Raw genomic sequence first — 18347 nt, 5'->3', positions numbered from 1 at the left:
GGCTTGTATTCCCCCATTTGCTTTCTCAAGAGGACAAGAAATGGATGGAATTACAGCCAGCCTACCAGAAATTGTGAATAACTCAGTTTCTCTTTAACTCTTGGTCTTTATTCCCTAATGTCACTGTCAAGTGGCAGAAAGAAAGGTTGAGAGCCTTTAGTTCAGTTAGAACCAGTTATGTTTTGCAATCACGGTCTTTGAAATTACTTGTGAAATTTCACCTGTGGACTTCAAATTCAGTCTGGATCATTTGGAAGGCGGCTTCTTAAATGTATCTTGGTGATCCTTGTGAGTTTCACTAGGTCCATCCATATTCCAATCCACCTTGGCTTCATGCCTTGTTACCAGGTACTTTCAAAATCATTTCACTAGGATGTCCTAATTGTGACACAAAACCTAGAAGCCATACAAGGGGAGATTTAAGAATTGCACCACATAATAATAATTTGTTTTTTTAAAAAAAGTAAGCTTCAAGCCCAGCATGGAGCCCAATGAGGGGCTTGAACTCATGACCCTGAGATCAAGGCCTGAGCTGAGATCAAGAGTTGGATGCTTAACTGACTGAACCACCCAAGAGCCCCCATAAAAATAATTTCTACCATGATAAGCAACCAAAATGACAAAGTGCCAGAGGGAAAGGTATTCATAGAGTTAGCTCCTTGCAAGAATAAAGGGCTCCATGAGGCGCCTGGGTGGCTCAGTCGGTTAAGCGTCTGACTTCAGCTCAGGTTACCATCTCACACTCCATGAGTTTGAGCCCCGCGTCAGGCTCTGTGCTGACAGCTCAGAGCCTGGAGGCTGCTTCAGATTCTGTGTCTCCCCCTCTCTCTGCCCCTCCCCTGCTCATGCTCTCGGTCTCAAAAATAAATAAAAACATTAAAAAAAAAAAAAAAAAAAGAAGGGCTCCTATTAAGAAAAAACCCAAACACAATATAAAAACATCACAAAAAGGCAATCAGCAAAATTCAGTTTGTGGAAACCTCTATAAATAAATCTTATTTCTTCAAATAAGGGCAAAAGTAATGGACGGGGAAACATGGGTTAAAAGAAATAATAGGCACTTCATCTTCATTAAAGAAGATATTTGTATGGCCAATAAACATGAAAAATGCTCAACATCGTCACGAACAGCAAGTTAGAACCACAACCAAGATACCACTACACACAGAATGGCTAAAATTACAAGCTGGCACCAAACAATGAGGATGTGGGCCTACTGGAACTCTCATATTGTTGGTCCATATAAAATAGGATGACCACTTTGGAAAAAGGTATGTCAATTTCTAGTAAAATTAAAAAGATAATCAATCGTACAATTTAGGATATTCTACTACTGAAAAGAAAGATTAAAACATAGATCCACAAAAAGGCTTGCACAAGAATGTTCATAGCAACTTTATTCATAAGAGCCAAAAACTAGAAACAGCCCATTGTCCACCAGTTGTTCACCTAAGTGAAAGGTTAAATTGTGAAATGGTCATACAATGGAATACTACTCAGCAATGAAAAGGAACAAAGAGCTGAAACATATTAATGAAATCTCAAAACATGCTGAGTGAAAATTTACACAGGAATACATACTGTATGACTCCATTTATATGAAGTTCTAGAATTGGCCAAACTAATCTATGGTGAAAACAAAATTCTAACAGGGAGAAGGGATGGGAGTGGTGTAGGAATTGACTGGGAAAAGGAATTTTCTGATGTGATGGAAATGCTCCATAGCTTGCTTGGGGTTTGTGTTACACAATTGTACATTAACACTCATCAAGTGGAAGATACACTTAACATTTGTTCACTTCACTGTAAATTTCACTTCAAGAAAAAACCCTCATTAACAATATGTATTCCAAAAAGCTTAAGATCAAGCTTAAGATCAATGTTTAAGATCAATCAAAGCTTAAGATCAATGTCTGCAACTTTGACATCTATAAAGAAAAAAAGATAGCTTGATGAATATACAGATATAAAGTGAGGAAGAGAATAAGACAAAATATTATTAGGTGTAGTTATAGGTATATGTATAATTCAACTTTTCTGTATGCTTGAAATTTTTTATTAAAAAATATTACAGGCCGGGCGCCTGGGTGGCTCAGTCACTTAAGGTCCAACTTCAGCTCAGGTCATAATCTCACAGTTTGTGAGTTCGAGCCCCGCGTCAGGCTCTGTGTTGACAGCTCGGAGCCTGGAGCCTGCTTCGGATTCTGTGTCTTCTCCTGTCTCTGCACCCCCCCACCCCCCCTTGCTCATCCTCTGTCTCTCTGTGTCTCTCAATAATAAATAAACATTAAAAAAAATTTTTTTAATAATAATAAAAAAAATATATTACAGGGGAAAGTCATAACCAACTGCAGAGTGTGGACTGTTGTTTAGATCCTGATTCAAATCAACTTTTCAAAACATTATTTTTCAGATATTTGTGATAAGAAATTCGTATTTTTAGGAATGGTGGTATTATTTTAAAGTCCTTTTTAAAGACAATATATATACTGAAATATATTTAGATAAAATGATGCCGTGTCTTGGATCTGCTTTAAGATTAATATGAAGAGAATAAGTAGATGGAGATTTTAAGAGAGAAAAAAAGACAATTCACAGAAAAGGAAATCCCACAAGTCTTAAACATGAAATGCCACCTCATAGAAGAATACCATTGTGTTTTGGGTTTTTTTTTTAACCTCTCAAGATTGGCCAAGAATCGACTGCTGATATGCTGTGTTAATGAGGCTATGGGAAAATGGGCACTTGCATTGCTGGTGCAAACTAAGAAAAAACAAATTATAGACATAAGTTTAATTGTAGATCTAAATTACAAGTGCACATACTCTGACCATTTATCCTAGAGAAATTTATGTACAAAATGACATAAGTTTATTACAAGGTAATTCATTTCAGCATTACAGTAGCAAAAGATTGCAATTTTCCTGTTCACCAGTAAGGGACAGGTTAAATTATGTACATCCATACTGTACATTTTAAAAAATGAGAGGATTTTATATATGGATATAAAATGATCTTTAGGATGTATTAAATGGAAAAAAGTGGCACAGAACAGCATGTCTAGTATACTATAAATTTACATTTTTAAAATGAAAATATCTATTGATATTTGCTTATCTACACAGTAAATATCACTGAATGTTTACACTAGACACTGATGGCAGGGTTGCCTGAGAAGGGGATCTATGTAGCTGAAGAACAGGATGGGAGGGAGACTTCACTGTTTACCCTTTCATATCTCTCGATTTTATTTCATTCAAAAAATAAAATATAAGCAATTTACAAATTACCCCACCATTTATTTTCATATCATACAGATTTAAGAACCAAAATAAACCTTCCTATATATATACCCCTGTCCTAAAATCCAGTAAGAAAACCACCTAACTAAAATACTGGGCGGCAAACCAAACCAAAGGCGTCTCACCAAAGGCAATATGAAGATGTAAATAAACACATAAAAAGATGCTGACCATCTTAGGTCATCAAGGAATTGCAAGCTAAAACAAGAGAACCAGCGCACATCTATTAGAATAGCTCAAATCCAAAGCAGTGACAACACCAAATGCTGATAAGAACAAATTGCTGCAGGAACTCACATTCATTGCTAGTAGAAATGCAAAATGGCACAGCCACCTAGGAAGAGTTTGGCAGTTTCTTACAAACCTAAACATAGTCCTACCATATGATCCAGCAATCATACTCCTGGGTATTTACCCAAATGAGCTGAAATCTTATGTACACACAAAAACCTACACATGAATGTTTATAGCAGCTTTATTCCCTTCCTACAAACTTCAGAGATTCTCTTCTAATCTGCTGAATTGAGGGAAAATGTATTCCTACTACATTACAGCAATTTTTTTCAAAGCCCCTGGAACTTAGGCCTGCCTCTACTTTACTGCCAATAAACCATTCTACTCCATAATAAGGTCCTGCCAATTGAATGTGAACCTTTTCACATAATTTAGGGGAAACTCTTAGAACAATGGAATGTTAGTGAATAGAATGTAACTCAAAAAAAAACCTCGCCAAGTGAGAATCTGCTAAGGGACTGTTTATGGCAGAGGATGCCAATAGGGCATGTTGATTAATAATGAGCAAGGCCATTGCCTCAAAAGGGCATGTGGCTGTAAGTGGCCTTCTCCTGCTTGCTCCTCCCTACACCAACAGAGACTTCCAGTCCACAGTGGACAGTCTCCTTTCCTACTTGGCAGAAGCCTTATTCGACCAGGCAGAAGGACAAACACTTTGGGACCCTGCTTCATTCTCTATCAGCGGGTGTATCAATCAGATCATGATCTTTAGCCATCTCCTCCTGGGTGTCTACACAGAGTTCCCTCCTGCAATTCTAGTAGCTATCTAAAGCAGGATGGGTAACCTGGCCATATCCAAACCTGCTATTTTTATAGCTTTACCACAAAAGAGATTATAAAGACACAAAAGGACCCAAGCAGAAGGGCGAAATTCACTGTCATTACTTCTTTCAATAGCTAATAATAATACACAATCCAGTCTTGTCAAAGTTCAGGAGAGAGAAATATGTCTTTTGATTGGATGGAATAAAAGATTACTCTTAATCTATTACGTGCTTTTCTTCCCCTTCCAGTAACTACATTTGCCGTCTCAGCAATCATTCGTTTACTATCCTAAATTACAAGCTATCACCTATTCAAGGAAGGAGTATAGTCAAGTGTCTGAATTTATAAAATGACTTCCCAAGAACGGCCACCTTTTGTACGCAGTACTCAGTCATTAGTGTGGTAAGATACACCCCTTCATGCTTACCCACCACATAAGCTTTGCTCTCATTCTTTTCCTAGACATGTGCAAATGAAAATTCATTGGCTTTAAAATATTTGCAAATGAATTTCTCACCAACCCCAATCCCAACAGTTCCTACAGATTTTTTTCATGGCAAATTAGATACCTACTGCTAAACAGAGAGAAAAAATCATATTGTAATATATCACTCCACTATAGACACCAGTTCTGATAGCTTGATACACTCAACCATATATGAAAACACATTTCTATTTAAGTAGTAATACTGAAGATGTTAAGATGGTTACTTCAAGCTCATATGATAAAAACACAAATGAAAATTAACAATGTCTTCTTACACTATACCAGGACTTGATGTAACAAAAATATATTTGGTTGATACACACACTCCAAAATAAATACTCTTAGGTAATCTGCAGCCTGAAACAAGCCTTCATTTATTGACTACTTACAGTACAGTGATTTCATATCTTAGCTGGTAATCAAATATGGTTATGTATTAGGTGAGAGAAGGCATCATCTCTCTTCCAGATATCACCTCTCAGAAATCTGGGCTAATTCAATTTTAAGAACTAGAATTGTATCTCCTGGTAACTATGTGGCAGTCGTCACCCTGAGAACAGGAACAAGGCAAAGAAAGTATACAGGACTTTGATTCTCCTACACAGGTGCACAGAAAGTTAGTTTATTAACGACTACATTTTGAAGCCAGCCATTTTGATCCAATATTTAAATAACAAGCTGTTTAATATTAAGCAGAAGGTACTGTCACAATGTGACAGAAGTACAGCTTTATCCATAAACCCTTCACACAATTATACATTAAATGCTATTTTTATTTAAGCAAGGCACCCCTACTTGTTCTAAAATATGGGATATGCTATCCCACTGAAAAAGCAAATGAGGAGACACATTTTTTTCCTCTAGGGAGCTGGTTTAAATTCAAGTGAAGCCATTAATGTCCTTACCAGTCAGGACTGTTCTCTCACATGTCACTTCACAGTTTTGAGACTAACACACACCTTATGATTTACCCAAAATCAAAAAACGTTGGGGGTGGGTGTTCAGTGAACTTTTAAGTTGAGACTAGAATTCTCTCCTTTAGTATTACAGGCACCAATGTCAAATGCCTTTAGCACAAGGCGTAGAAAGGCAAAACATTTCTAAAGACCTAAAACTGCCAAATTGTTGTCATTTACACTCACTAACCTGTGGTACTTATTTTTTGTTTTGATTCTTTCTTTTAAATTTCTACCCCTACCTAAGTAATCTAATACACCTAAAATTATAACTACTCTGCCAAACCATAATGGTTTGAAGGTCTGAAACCTTTCCTTGCTTTGGTGAGTATTTGGTTAAAATAAATCAGCATTTCATTCCAGAGAAGTTTTACAATCAGAGCTCTCAATTCACAGGCAGAAAGACAAAACCTCAAACAGATCATCTGCAAAATGGGAGGAAGATTTTCAAGGACAGTGCTGAAAAAAAATATGTAGTCTTTACACTGGGTAACATAACTTCTATGAAAACAAAGTGTTTAATCGTATAAAATAAAAACCAGATTTTTAAATCAGATCCTGAAGATTAAACAAAAATTTAAATTTGTGGTTTATTTCATAATTCCAAACTGAAACTTTCCTTTTCCTTTCTAAATAGTCCACTATGTAATTTGTCTTATAAGCAATTAACCCAAAACCCCCAAATCCTTTCTCTAGCAGTTGCTGCTACAAAACTGGAACTTTATACTCCACGTCCAGGAAAGATGTGCAAATGAAATGCTTCCTGTTTCATCCTGAAAATAAAATGAAAAATGTTGGACATTTACTCACAATGAAAAAGTGTTGCCCAAACAAACAAACAAAAAAAAAGCGTTGCCATTCCCAGACCATTTAAAATGATCAATTCTTTTCTTTCTGGTTTAGTGCAAGTCCATTTGGTGACAAATCCATTAAGTTAAGGACAATTATTAGGCATTAGTGTTTACAGCCTGGTATGAAGACAGTAGATCTTCACAATTAAGCACAAAATACATATAACATGGATTTAACTAATATCTAACATCACAAGATTGTGGGACTTAATATTCAAAAATAGCCTATGACAACTATAGTAAAGAAATGCTCCATGTATTTCCAAGAAATCATTCTAGTTAACAGTCTCAAATGTACCACTATATACAAAAAAATGATTATAATACTTTAAAAGATTTTAGAGGGAAATAAAAGATACCACATAACATTTAGTCAAGGGAGGGGACATCAAAACATTTAGATTTGTCATAGGTTAACTATGAAATCATGTACTTCCTAGGACAACCATTTTCATAACACTTTTTTAGGAAAAGAGACAGTGTTACATTAGTGAACATAACAATGTACACCCCGATTTCAGGAGAATCATTTTAAACATCTTAATATCTTAGAAACTGAGAAAATATGTTTAAATTTTATAGGAAGAAAAACTAACGTAGTAAGCACATTTTCAGTGTGATATAATTAATAGGTATTAAAGCTAAAAATTAATTTTAGGCACATAGATTCATGAATATTGGGAATGATGCCAAAAGATTCTTTGTGATGCTCAATATCATGATTAGTTTGATCTTCATTAAAAAAAAAAAATGGTTTCCACCATATTATAAATGAGTTAATGCTTAATTTATCAACTGAAAATAATTCCCACAATTGTACCTTTTAAATTTACCTTATTATCTGGAGTCCTTGGAAGTCTTATTTTCCCTTTGGACATGAATTCAGGAACAATTCAATATACCTATGGTCTGAGAATGACAAAAAAAGATTCATTTTAAGAAACTGAAAAGGAAGGGGTGCCTGGGTGGCTTAGTCAGTTAAGCGTCTGACTTTGGCTGAGGGGTCATGAACTCAGGGGTTCATGGGTTCCAGTCCCCTGTAAGGCTCCATGCTGACAGTATGGAGCCTGCTTGACTCTCTCTCTCTCTCTCTCTCTCTCTGCTTGACTCTCTCTCTCTCTCTCTCTCTCTCTCTCTCTCTCTCTGCCCCTTCCCAACTCGTGCTTTCACTCTCAAAATAAACTTCAAAAAATAAAATCAAAATAAAAAAAAATAAAGCTTTTAAAAAGGGAGAAACAATACTGCAGCCATTTTCTCATAGTTCAGACAGCAACTCAAGCCCTTTGTCCATTACTTTTCCTAATTAAAAACAAAAACAAAATCTAAAAAACAAGCAAAAAAAACCCTACCTAACTCTGTATAGAAATATGCAGAATTAGCAAACAAATGCTTTTCATTACAATATAGTGTTTTGCCCTTTTTATATGTAATTTAGTAGTATTAACAGAGCAAGTTTACCCAAGTAAAAAGTCTAGGTAAACTCAAAATACAGAAAGGCATTTGTAAGCAAAGACAGACATCCAAAATGACAATGGAAACCATGAGCAGCACTTACGAACATGGGACCGATCCTTGAGCATAGCTGCAACAGCATCCTCATGGGTATCGAAGTGCACATCGGCTTCTCCAGTGGCCTTCCCATTGGAACTGTATTCCATGGTGATCCTAACAGGCTTCAGTGGAGCAAAAAACTAAACAACAAAAGAAGCCAAAAGGAACATAATGGTAGGAGGCCCAATTTCTAGAAGTCTTAAGGTTCTGCATTTTTTTCTTTCAGACTCTTGATTCATACGCTCAATAAATTTGTTTTTAGGAAATCTCCTTAGGCAACAATGTAGTTACACATCTACCATCTCTTCTGGCTTTTCTGATCCTTTTGGAACTCAAGGTTACATTTCAAATATTTGTTCACTGGAAACGTAAACTATAAGTACACTACACAAAGAATACTCAAACTTTTTTATGCCAACAAGGACTATTTTTATTACTCCTCCCTAATTTATCCTTCCCTGTTTCTAAACAGCATCCATCAAATATACTTCATTTCTTAATAAGTCGTTTTTACTATATTTTCATCAGACATGTACCTGTGAATCAGGTTTTTTACCAGCACTACATAAACCACTACCACACTGAGTATGGTTATCATTTCAAACCAAAGCAACACGAATGTAATACTTTAATGAGATTGTGCAACTTCCATCTGGTTAAAGATATGACTCCTATCGGGTTTTTTTAAAATAATGAAGACAATTTTGAGGCCCCACCACTAACTGAAGAGTCTAGGCTGGAATCTACCTTACGTATATGTCCTCAAGTTCATGAAGTCGATATGGCTGTTGCTTCCTTTTGTTTTCATATACTATCTGTTATAAGAGTATTTTTAAAATTCCTTTTCTCCAAGAATTACGGAATCCTGACGAAGAAGCCTACATGGTTCTAAGCATAGGAACACTAGATTCTTGTTTAGTATATAACTGCCTTGTGACAAATTCCCTCTGAGTCTGTTTCCTAAACTCAAAAATGAATAAAATGAACCATTTTGGAGAAAACCCAAACTTTCCTGTTTTGTTTTTTTGTCTGTGTTTATCTGTCTTTTGGTGTTTTGTTTTTTCAAACTTTCTTAATTAGAATACTAAACATATACCACATTATTTTGTATCTGTAAAATCCTCTTTATCATTATACATTTGACCTTAATAAAACCCACACTTCTCAGCCTCTACAACAATGGAGATGCCATCTTACTGTCCAAAGATAGTTCAGAAATATGGTATTTTCTTCTCTATCTTTCCCAAATTAATAGAAGTTCAATTTTAGAACTTTTGTTCAAACCTATTGAGATTGGGTATCTTACTGCCACACACGTTTATAATGTCTTGAGCATTAGCTTGGAAAGGCAATCCTCTCATGTGGACAAAATGTAGTGAAGATGGGGTTCCAAAATCAACAGCCTCTGGAAGCTTTTCGGACATCTCCTTAGGCAATTCTGGGAAGTGGAACAAAAAGCACTATCAGGAACATAAAGGCTTCAAGGGTTATTAACAGATTACAATTAGGCATAATCTTTATGTCCAATTATTCAATTCTTCTTGAACCAGTAAAGAAGGGCTTTAATTTTATTATTTTTTATCTTTTGAGAGAGAGAGAGAGAGACAGAGAGAGAGCACACACAAGCAGGGAGGGGCAGAGACAGAGAGGGACAGAGGATCTGAAACAGGCTCTGTGCTGAGAGCAGAGAGGCTACAACTCTGGAACCACGAGATCATTACCTGAGCTGAAGTTGGACGCTTAACCGACTGAGTCACCCAGGAGCCCCAGGAAGGGCTTTAATTTTAAAAGCAAAAATAATCTGAAATGTGTGACACCTAACAAATATCACCTGAACCCCCATGAATATTTAGTGCAAAGATTTAGTGCCTCAAACTAATACCAGATTACAAACTACAGATTTTTCTATAAGAACAAAGAGAAGAAAAATGATTATGAGTGAAGAAATAGAGGCAACAGAAATTTGGGGGGTTATAGCCACTTAAAAAAGAATAAATATGGTAATGGGATAATCCCATAGCACCAGTTTAAAAAGGATTTATCAAACTTCAGTGTTGCTTAGTGGTCAGGAATCAGAGGAATAATTAAATACAGAGGCAAACAAAACTCTTTAATTCAGTCAACATTTCTGCTCTCTACCCACATCTTTTCTCATCTTTGTTTATTTAAATTTATTTATTTTGAGAGAGCACGAGCAGGGGAGGGGCGGGGGAGACTCTGTCTCAAGCTGGCTCCACGCTACCAGCGCAGAGCCCAACACAGGGCTCAAACTGACAAACCATGAGATCATGACCTGAACCAAAACCAAGAGTCAGACACTTAACTGACTGAGTCATCCAGGCACCCCTCATCTGTAAATGTTGACATTTTACCTCCTTTTATATTTGTGCCACCCAGCTTTTTATACAGAATCTACAAAAATGATTAAATAAAAAAACTTTATGAAATAATTAAGCCCTGCTGCACATATTCAAAGTACATACTACACTCAAAGACCGATAAATCTTCAACTCAATTCCTTGGTCCTATAATCTACTCATTTCATACAGCATGTTCATAAAAAATATTTTAGTATCACAAGACAGACTTATTAAATCTCAACAGGATGCATGTCCTTACCTATTTCCTTCTCACTTTCAAAAGCTGTCATGGGTCGAATATCCTCATTTACTTCATGTTCTTCAAAGACCATTTCTGGCTCAGTTATATACTTAGCAGTAGGAGATGTCATTTTCTTTCCCTTATGAGAACCAACATGTGTTCGGACTTCATTTCTTCTGCTTGGAAATATCTCTATATATCTATGTCAAAGCAAAAGTAAACAGGCACAAGCAATGCAAAGTAACTTTAGACTGAACTCGTTTAAAATAAAACATACATATATAATATTTCCAACACAAAGGTGTTATGAAACACAAGTGATGGAGGAAAAGTAAGATAAGATATAGATATTAGCCCATGAAAAGTACTCTCAACAGAACAGGTCACTGATTCAATCTTTCTCACATCCCTGCCCAAGATAACAGCTTTCTTCATATACATTTTAACAGTATTTCTTTCTTTTTTAAAAAAATTTTTTAATGTTTATCTAGTTTTTATATTTTTAATGTTTATTTTTGAGAGAGAGAGACAGAGCATGAGTGGGGGAGGTATAGAGAGGGGAACGCACAGCATCTGCAGTAGTCTCCAGGCTCCCAGGTGTCAGCACAGAGCCTGATGCAGGGCTTGAACTCACGAATCCTGAGATCATAACCTAAGCTGAAGTCAGACGCTTAACCAACCGAGCCACCCAGGCACCCTTTAACAGTATTTTCTATTCTGTCTTGCTTCATGAGGACAACTATGCAAAGATTAATTGTGTGTATGAAAATAATCTGGTAAGAAAGGTTTTGTTTTTTATAGTTGGTTATCAATCTCTTGAAGCCTCACAAGTCAATTCTGTGAAAATTAATGATATCTGTATAAGATATTAAAAACCAGGGGCGCCTGGGTAACTCAGCTGGTTAAGTGTCCAACTCTTGATTTTTGGCTCGGGTCATGATCTCATGGTCATGTGATCGAGCTCTGTGTTGGGCTCTGTGCTGACCATGGAGCCTGCCTAGGATTCTCTCTCGGCCCCTCTTCCAATCGCACTCTCTCTCTCAAAATAAATGTATTTTTTTAAAAATTCACAGTATATGAGGAGTTAACTTCCCCCAGAACGACACCAAGACGTCAATGAGGATTCATGAACTAAATGTCAATTCTGACTTGCTATCTACTTGGCAGTGGGATTGTCTATTAAATCCAAGCTTCTGGAACCAGCTTGTTATTTTGTGTGTTTTTTTTTCCCTCAAGACTGCTTTTCCAAATTAAGTTATCAAGACTGAATTGCAAAAATCATTTATATTTACAGATCCATAACTATTAGATAGGCACCACTTCTTAATTTATTGAAGAGATTTATACACTGCCATAACATTACCACATAAAAACATTGATGTATTTGTCCTAAGACATACAAGAAAACATGAAAACTACTGAAAGAAAATGGGGGGAGAGGGTATTTTTGCATACATATTTTTATCTAAAAATTTAATAAAGACCTTTGAATCAATTCTATACAAAGATCCTGAAATACACAACTTTAAAATGGCTTTTCTTTTTTTTTTTTAAACTTCAAAGCAGCCAAATAACACAGCCAGAAAGCAGTAAAACAGCAATCTAAAATTTGACACTTTTGAGTACTCCTCCAAATTTGACACAAATGAACCCATCCATCATATGCATTCTAATGTGATGTAATACGCAGTATACAAAAACACCTATATTGTATCCATATCAAAATGTTAACCTGAATCAAGAATTAAGACTTTAGCTTTAACTTCCAGTTTTCAGGAAATAAGAGAGGATACAAAGAAACTAGTGACACAATGAAGAAGCAATAAGATCAATATAAAACACGAGACACTGTACAGGACGACTGATTCAGTTTATTCAAGTTAGTTCAAAAAAAAGGGGAAGAGAATAAAAAAAAAATAAATAAAGGAGAAGGGAACTTGCCCTAGTTTAAGAGAACTGGAGACATAACAATCAAAATGCACCTTGTGAACCATGTGTAGATTCCGGCACCAAAAAAAAAAAACCAACTCAGACATTTTTGGTACAATTAGGAAAGTGATTATGGCCTGGCATTAGATAATAAATTACTGCTAATTTTGTTAGATGTGATAATACTTGGATCACATAAGGTAAGAAAATGCTTTCTAAAGATGCCTACTGAAAAAAACAGATATATTAAATGTTAATAATTTGTTAATCCTAAGTGTCAGGCATTTGTATGTCATCATGCTATCCTCTCTGCTGTGTTTAGATAATTTTACAGTTCTATCACAGCGCATTCATAAAATGACCCAATGTATGATACTTCCACATTATTAGAATCTGCTTCACTTACCGGTTACCAATTTCTTCCCTGTGTTTCAAGAGGGCTTGGTTGGCCATTTCTGGTTCTTCAAACTGCACATAGGCTTCTCCTGTTTTTCTTCTCCCTCTGTAGTCCATGACAAAGGTGATGTCTACTATATTCAGTCCTAGGACACCAAAAAATTATTACAAATTAATGCTGACAGGAGTCTTTTTTATCCTTAGAATATAACACATTCATTCACACACTATTAATTTTTTTGAATTTTATTATTAAAATTTTAGGTGTATTTTGCTAGTCTCTAAGCTGAATACATGCCTAATGGAAAGAAAATTATTATCCAGCTACACCTACACATCTGTATTTCCAGAATGTTTAGAATCCATGCAGTCCATCTAAAACATACAATCTCTCCTCTTTTTTGCCATTAATTGTGTTGTAGGAGAAATAAGAATTTAGACTAACATGACTAATATTGGTACATTTTTTAGAGCTAAAATTAGATGATAATGCTTTTAAACCATATAAATTGTTACTGTCTTAGACAAATACAGCCACTCTTATGAGAGATTACCTTTCTCAATAGTAAAATAAACCTACATGAAATAATTTTGAAATGTGGCGTCCACCAAAGATCAGCATGATAGGTCAAAACATTTCTATAAACATTGGTAATCTGAGTGAAGAGTTCTCCCCTAAAGAACCAAATATAACTGAATGCAGTTACCTAGGAGAAAAGGTTCATCTAAGATATAAAAGGAAACAACAGGAGGAAAAAACAAGGCATGAACATAATGTAACTGATATACTGATATAAACATGATATAATTCATAAACATGATATAACTGAAAAGCACCTGCAAAGAAGTCTACAATGTCTTTTTCATTGCAACTATAAGGAAGTCCTCTCAAACGAACCACACCATCATTTATCGCAGGTGAAGATTTGACCTGCAGGCTCTTCATTAAGGCGTCCACATCTTCATTATTTATCTCATAAACTGCAATGTAAAAGCACAAAAAGTACGCAGATTTACATAACAGAAGAAGACATTAAAAAAAAAATCACACTTCTTGGGTTATCCAAGAATTTTAAAATAACAAATGATATTTATTGACTATTTACTGTGTGCCAGCTGTGACTTAAACATCCTATCTTGTGAGGTAAACTTGGTCAACATCCTCATTTTATAAATAAGAAACTGAGATTATCTCTGTGCTTCATTTTCACAGCCTACAAAAGGATATATTCCTAACATCTAACTACTTCATTATTGCTAAGGATCAAATGAACTGCCTTAGACAGTATAGGCTAACGTACTGATCACAAAAAGCCAGAACGTGACTTCACGTACCTTCCACATACCGCTGTCCCATGTACATGCGATGCTTTTCTAAGGCTTTTTGCACATCCTGCTCTGACTCCATTTCAATTAAGGCATCACCCCTTCGTTTCCCATCTCTATTTAAGAGGAAGTGTATTCCATTCTCACCATTGCGAATTCTGCAGTCTGAAAGTATGTGAGTAAAATCAAAACCAGAAATCAAACTTTTACTTCAATTATAAAAGTCACTAGAATGCAATCTTCCAATTCCAACAACAAAACAACGCATGAACCAAAATGTCTATCATATTCCTTACAGAAACCCCCATCACTGAAGGCGTCCGAATGCTAATAAGGTGGATGTCTGGAAGATGTTCCACTTGAAAAGGACAGCAAACCTTAACATATAAGCTTATAATCTCCTGATCATTACAACAGCAAACAAGCTCAACACAGAACAAATTATGCCCTTCCCAATGCTTCTACAATCAGTTTCAAATCACTTAAAAAATTAAAATATGATTAGATTTATATAGAAGTGTTTTCTTTTGTTACAATCGTAACTATAAGAACTCTAAAATGCTATAAGAATAATGTTGTTACCATAATTGATTGTGCCCCCTTTTCATTACCAAGGAAAAGATCCCCATACTGCATACTTATAATGGCAACTAGTTGAAGATGTAACTGGCTTCATAAAATACTTGACCCACTCAATGTTATGCACATGAAAGTACACAATATATTATTATATGATTTTATAACATTTAAGGTGGCATCTTCTAAAGGTCTTTTAGAGGAATATTAAAAATCACAGTCAGATACAGAACTTAAAAACTAACTGTAGATATGTAAACATTCCAAAAATGTTATTAAGGAAATTATATCGCTTGACACTAAGTGATCCTGTATTCTAAATGTATGTGTTACATATAAAGAGCTACCGTTAACAGGTTTTGCTTTTTGAACTTCAGAGAAAACTGGTTTCTACCATGTAGTTTGAACACCACATTTTTTAGTTGCATTTAAAGTCTTTAAACCTGGCATATGCCACAAATGGTACACATGGTGTTACTTGGTATGATATGAAACCAGTCAGAACTAGACAATTCCCAAATATCAAATAAGACGTCTATAGCATAGCTTAACTTGGGTTTTGTGAGACTACCTGTCTGAGTAAAAACTCAGACAAAATTACATATTTCAAACATACATAAAATATACCTGAGAAAAAGTTAACCACATCTTCTATAGTGCACGACCACGGCAATCCTTGAGCTCGAATGAGATAAACATCATCCACTTCTTCTCCTAACTTGGACGAAGCCAATTCATACTCAGGGAGAGGTGGAAGGTCTTCCAGGTAGGTCGTTTTGGACTCCTTCCAAGAAAAATGGAAAAATGTAAAAATACTTCTCTGACAACCTACTTAGAAATTGTTTATTCCTGCAAACTAACAAACTAACACTCCGAATGTTATTCTTAGGAGACAGTTACTATTTCAGAGGCAAGAAATAAACTTCCCAATCTAACCCATCCTATTTTGGCTTAAATTGTATACTCTAAAGCAACAGGCAGCTATATCCCAGTGATTTGGCAGGACATAAATTTTATTCTGGGCTTGTTTTTAAATTCATCAGCCCCAATAACAATAGTATTTTAGTTAAGGGAGGACAAGAAGAGTCCCTTCAATCTGACAAATACAAGTGCCTCCTACTCACCATGTGCCATGTTAGGCCCTCATCTCAAAAAGCTTACCATCTAAACTAAGACAAGCATTACAAGACAAGATGCTTTAAGTGCTGTAATTAAGATATAAGATTATTAGAGGAATTCAAAACAGAGCATTAACAGAAGAATCAAGACATAATATATGATGGGCCTTGAAAGGACAGAATTTTGACAGCCATATGTAAAAGATAGGGCATTCCAGTTTGAGAGGTGAGGGGAAGCAGCAGCATGAACAACAGTCCATTTGCAAACCTGCAATAATCCCATTTGGCTAAACTGCAAGGGACAATTAGGAGCCAAAGAAGATGAGCTGGCAAAAGGAACTTGGTACCATATAGCAGAGGCACCTGAGTGTCAAGCTCAATGTGTTCCCTTAACCTGGTAGGCAAAGGGGAGTTAATAAAAGATAGGACTGGGTAAAACAAGACAGCAGGAGGCGTGTAAAGATTAATCTGTCAAATGGCAAATCCGACCAATTGAATAAGGGAAAGATCATAAAAGGTGACAGTAGTAGTATAAGGTGACAGAAACCTGAGACATACCCAAAGAACTCTATTTTACAATACTAAGCAAACGCTGGAATTTAATAAGATTCCAATAAGCACTACAACCATAACCAGGAACGACAACTGAAATTTTAAGACTTGCACTCTACTGGCCTCAGGAAAGAGATTCCTTTGGACCATCCCACGTTTACATTAAGACTTACGTCTAACTACAAGAAGTAATGATAAATGTAAACCTCTAGCAGAAGTCTCTTACATACTTAATAAAAATGCAAGAAGCACAATTATCAATGTGGAAGACAACTCAGGTTTTAAGACAAGTGACTTGCACTCTATCGGGCTAAAGAGATACTTCACTCCTCTGTATGTTCTCCTCATTTTCATGAAGACTTACATAGAATTTTAAGAAGTCAATGATAAATGTAAGCACGGTGTGTAACAACACTAGTAAAGGCTCAACAGATACTATAGTCAATTTCACAGAAAAATAATCAAGAGAGTAGCCAGCTGGCAAAGGCTTATTAGAGATAGTTTGTGTTTTTTAATAAAGGCAACATTCCCCATTTTCCCAGAATTCCACAAGCATCACAAGCTTTTACGAAAAGGGCAGCACAAAGTACTGGGCCAGGATTCAAATCCATTAGCTCAGCCACTGGCAGACAGAAGCCATGCTGATTAGCCTCCCAGTTTCCCTTAAGTTCAAGGAGAAGCACAAACTGAATTAGATAAATATGATCCAAGGTATCAGGAGTGGGTAGTCAAAACGTGTACTGATATTTCCCAGACGCCACGTTAACAAGCAGAAAAGAAAGCTTCCTTCCTACAAGGCACAAAATATTTGCAATCCGAGTTCTTAAAGGACACACACTGACTTTAAAAAAGAAAACACTGTAGCCTCCCTCCTGGGTCCCCAAGTCGTGGCTTTACCCCTAAGCGTCCCCTCTTCCAGGTCCCCTCCCCCAATATTTCAGTCTCCACACCGTCCTCCCGTCGGCGGCGACCCATGGTCCCAAAGGACCTTCGGCTAGAGGAGGTGAAGTGCAGAGGTGACCTTCAGTAAACTGGGGCAGCCCGCCTTTCCCCAGGGACACGAGGGAGAGGGGAGCGCTGGCGACGAGGCTCCTTCCCCACGAACCCAGCCCACGTAACTCTGTGCGTGAACCTCCCCATCAGCAGGCTGCGAGGCGCACCAGGGCCGCCTAGGCCTAGTGCTCTGACTGCACGGAAACTCCCAACCCTCCGCGGGTCCAGCCTCCCAACTTCACCACCAGCGGGCGGAGAGCGACAGGGATGAGGGGTGGGGGCATCAACAGCCTCACAAAACCTACCATGGGCCGGCGGGAAACAAGGCCTCAACATTCACCCCTAGCCACACTTACACTGCCCAACCGACCAGAGACTCGAGAGAACAAAACAAGGAGAAAACCCGAGGCCTGGGAGAGCGTCCCTTGTTCTGGGGCCCAATAGGAGGACTGGGCGGGCGGGGGTAAGGAGGGGAGGGTGCGCGGCGCGTGCCGCGGATCCCCGGGCGTGCACGAGAGGCGCACGCGGAGGGGCGCGGGAGCGCGTGCGCGCGGCCGGGAAAGGGTCCCGCGCGCGGCCCCTCGCTGCGCCCACCTACCTGGCTGTAGCTCCGCGCCGGGCCCGCGGCCGCCGCCAGCGACTGCGGCAGC

General features: G+C 37.2%; 1 protein-coding gene across 2 annotated transcripts; it reads right to left on the bottom strand.

Annotated features, from left to right (window-relative positions):
• Positions 1 to 5194: 5194 nt before the first annotated feature.
• GRSF1 (G-rich RNA sequence binding factor 1) lies at positions 5195 to 18114 on the bottom strand. Of its 2 annotated transcripts, XM_040481691.1 has the most exons (10): positions 18003 to 18106; positions 15662 to 15818; positions 14468 to 14623; positions 13970 to 14113; positions 13143 to 13278; positions 10826 to 11007; positions 9523 to 9644; positions 8211 to 8346; positions 7489 to 7564; positions 5195 to 6577 (listed from the first exon to the last, which is right to left on the bottom strand). In XM_040481691.1, the coding sequence occupies exons 1-9, from the start codon at positions 18003 to 18005 to the stop codon at positions 7515 to 7517; spliced, it is 1086 nt and encodes a 361-aa protein (XP_040337625.1). In that variant the 5' UTR covers positions 18006 to 18106; the 3' UTR covers positions 5195 to 6577; positions 7489 to 7514. The 2 variants fall into 2 exon arrangements, with proteins under 2 accessions (XP_040337625.1, XP_040337634.1); XM_040481700.1 differs by lacking the exons at positions 5195 to 6577; positions 7489 to 7564 and having other exon boundaries at positions 8220 to 8346; positions 9491 to 9644; positions 18003 to 18114.
• Between the last annotated feature and the right edge of the window lie 233 nt (positions 18115 to 18347).

This window comes from Herpailurus yagouaroundi, unplaced genomic scaffold (genome assembly GCF_014898765.1).
Source record: "Herpailurus yagouaroundi ecotype Mexico unplaced genomic scaffold, PumYag 28, whole genome shotgun sequence".
NCBI classification, from domain to species: Eukaryota; Metazoa; Chordata; class Mammalia; order Carnivora; family Felidae; genus Herpailurus; species Herpailurus yagouaroundi.
The sequence above is the reverse complement of the archived record's forward strand: the minus strand, read 5'-3'. Positions and strand labels throughout refer to the sequence as shown.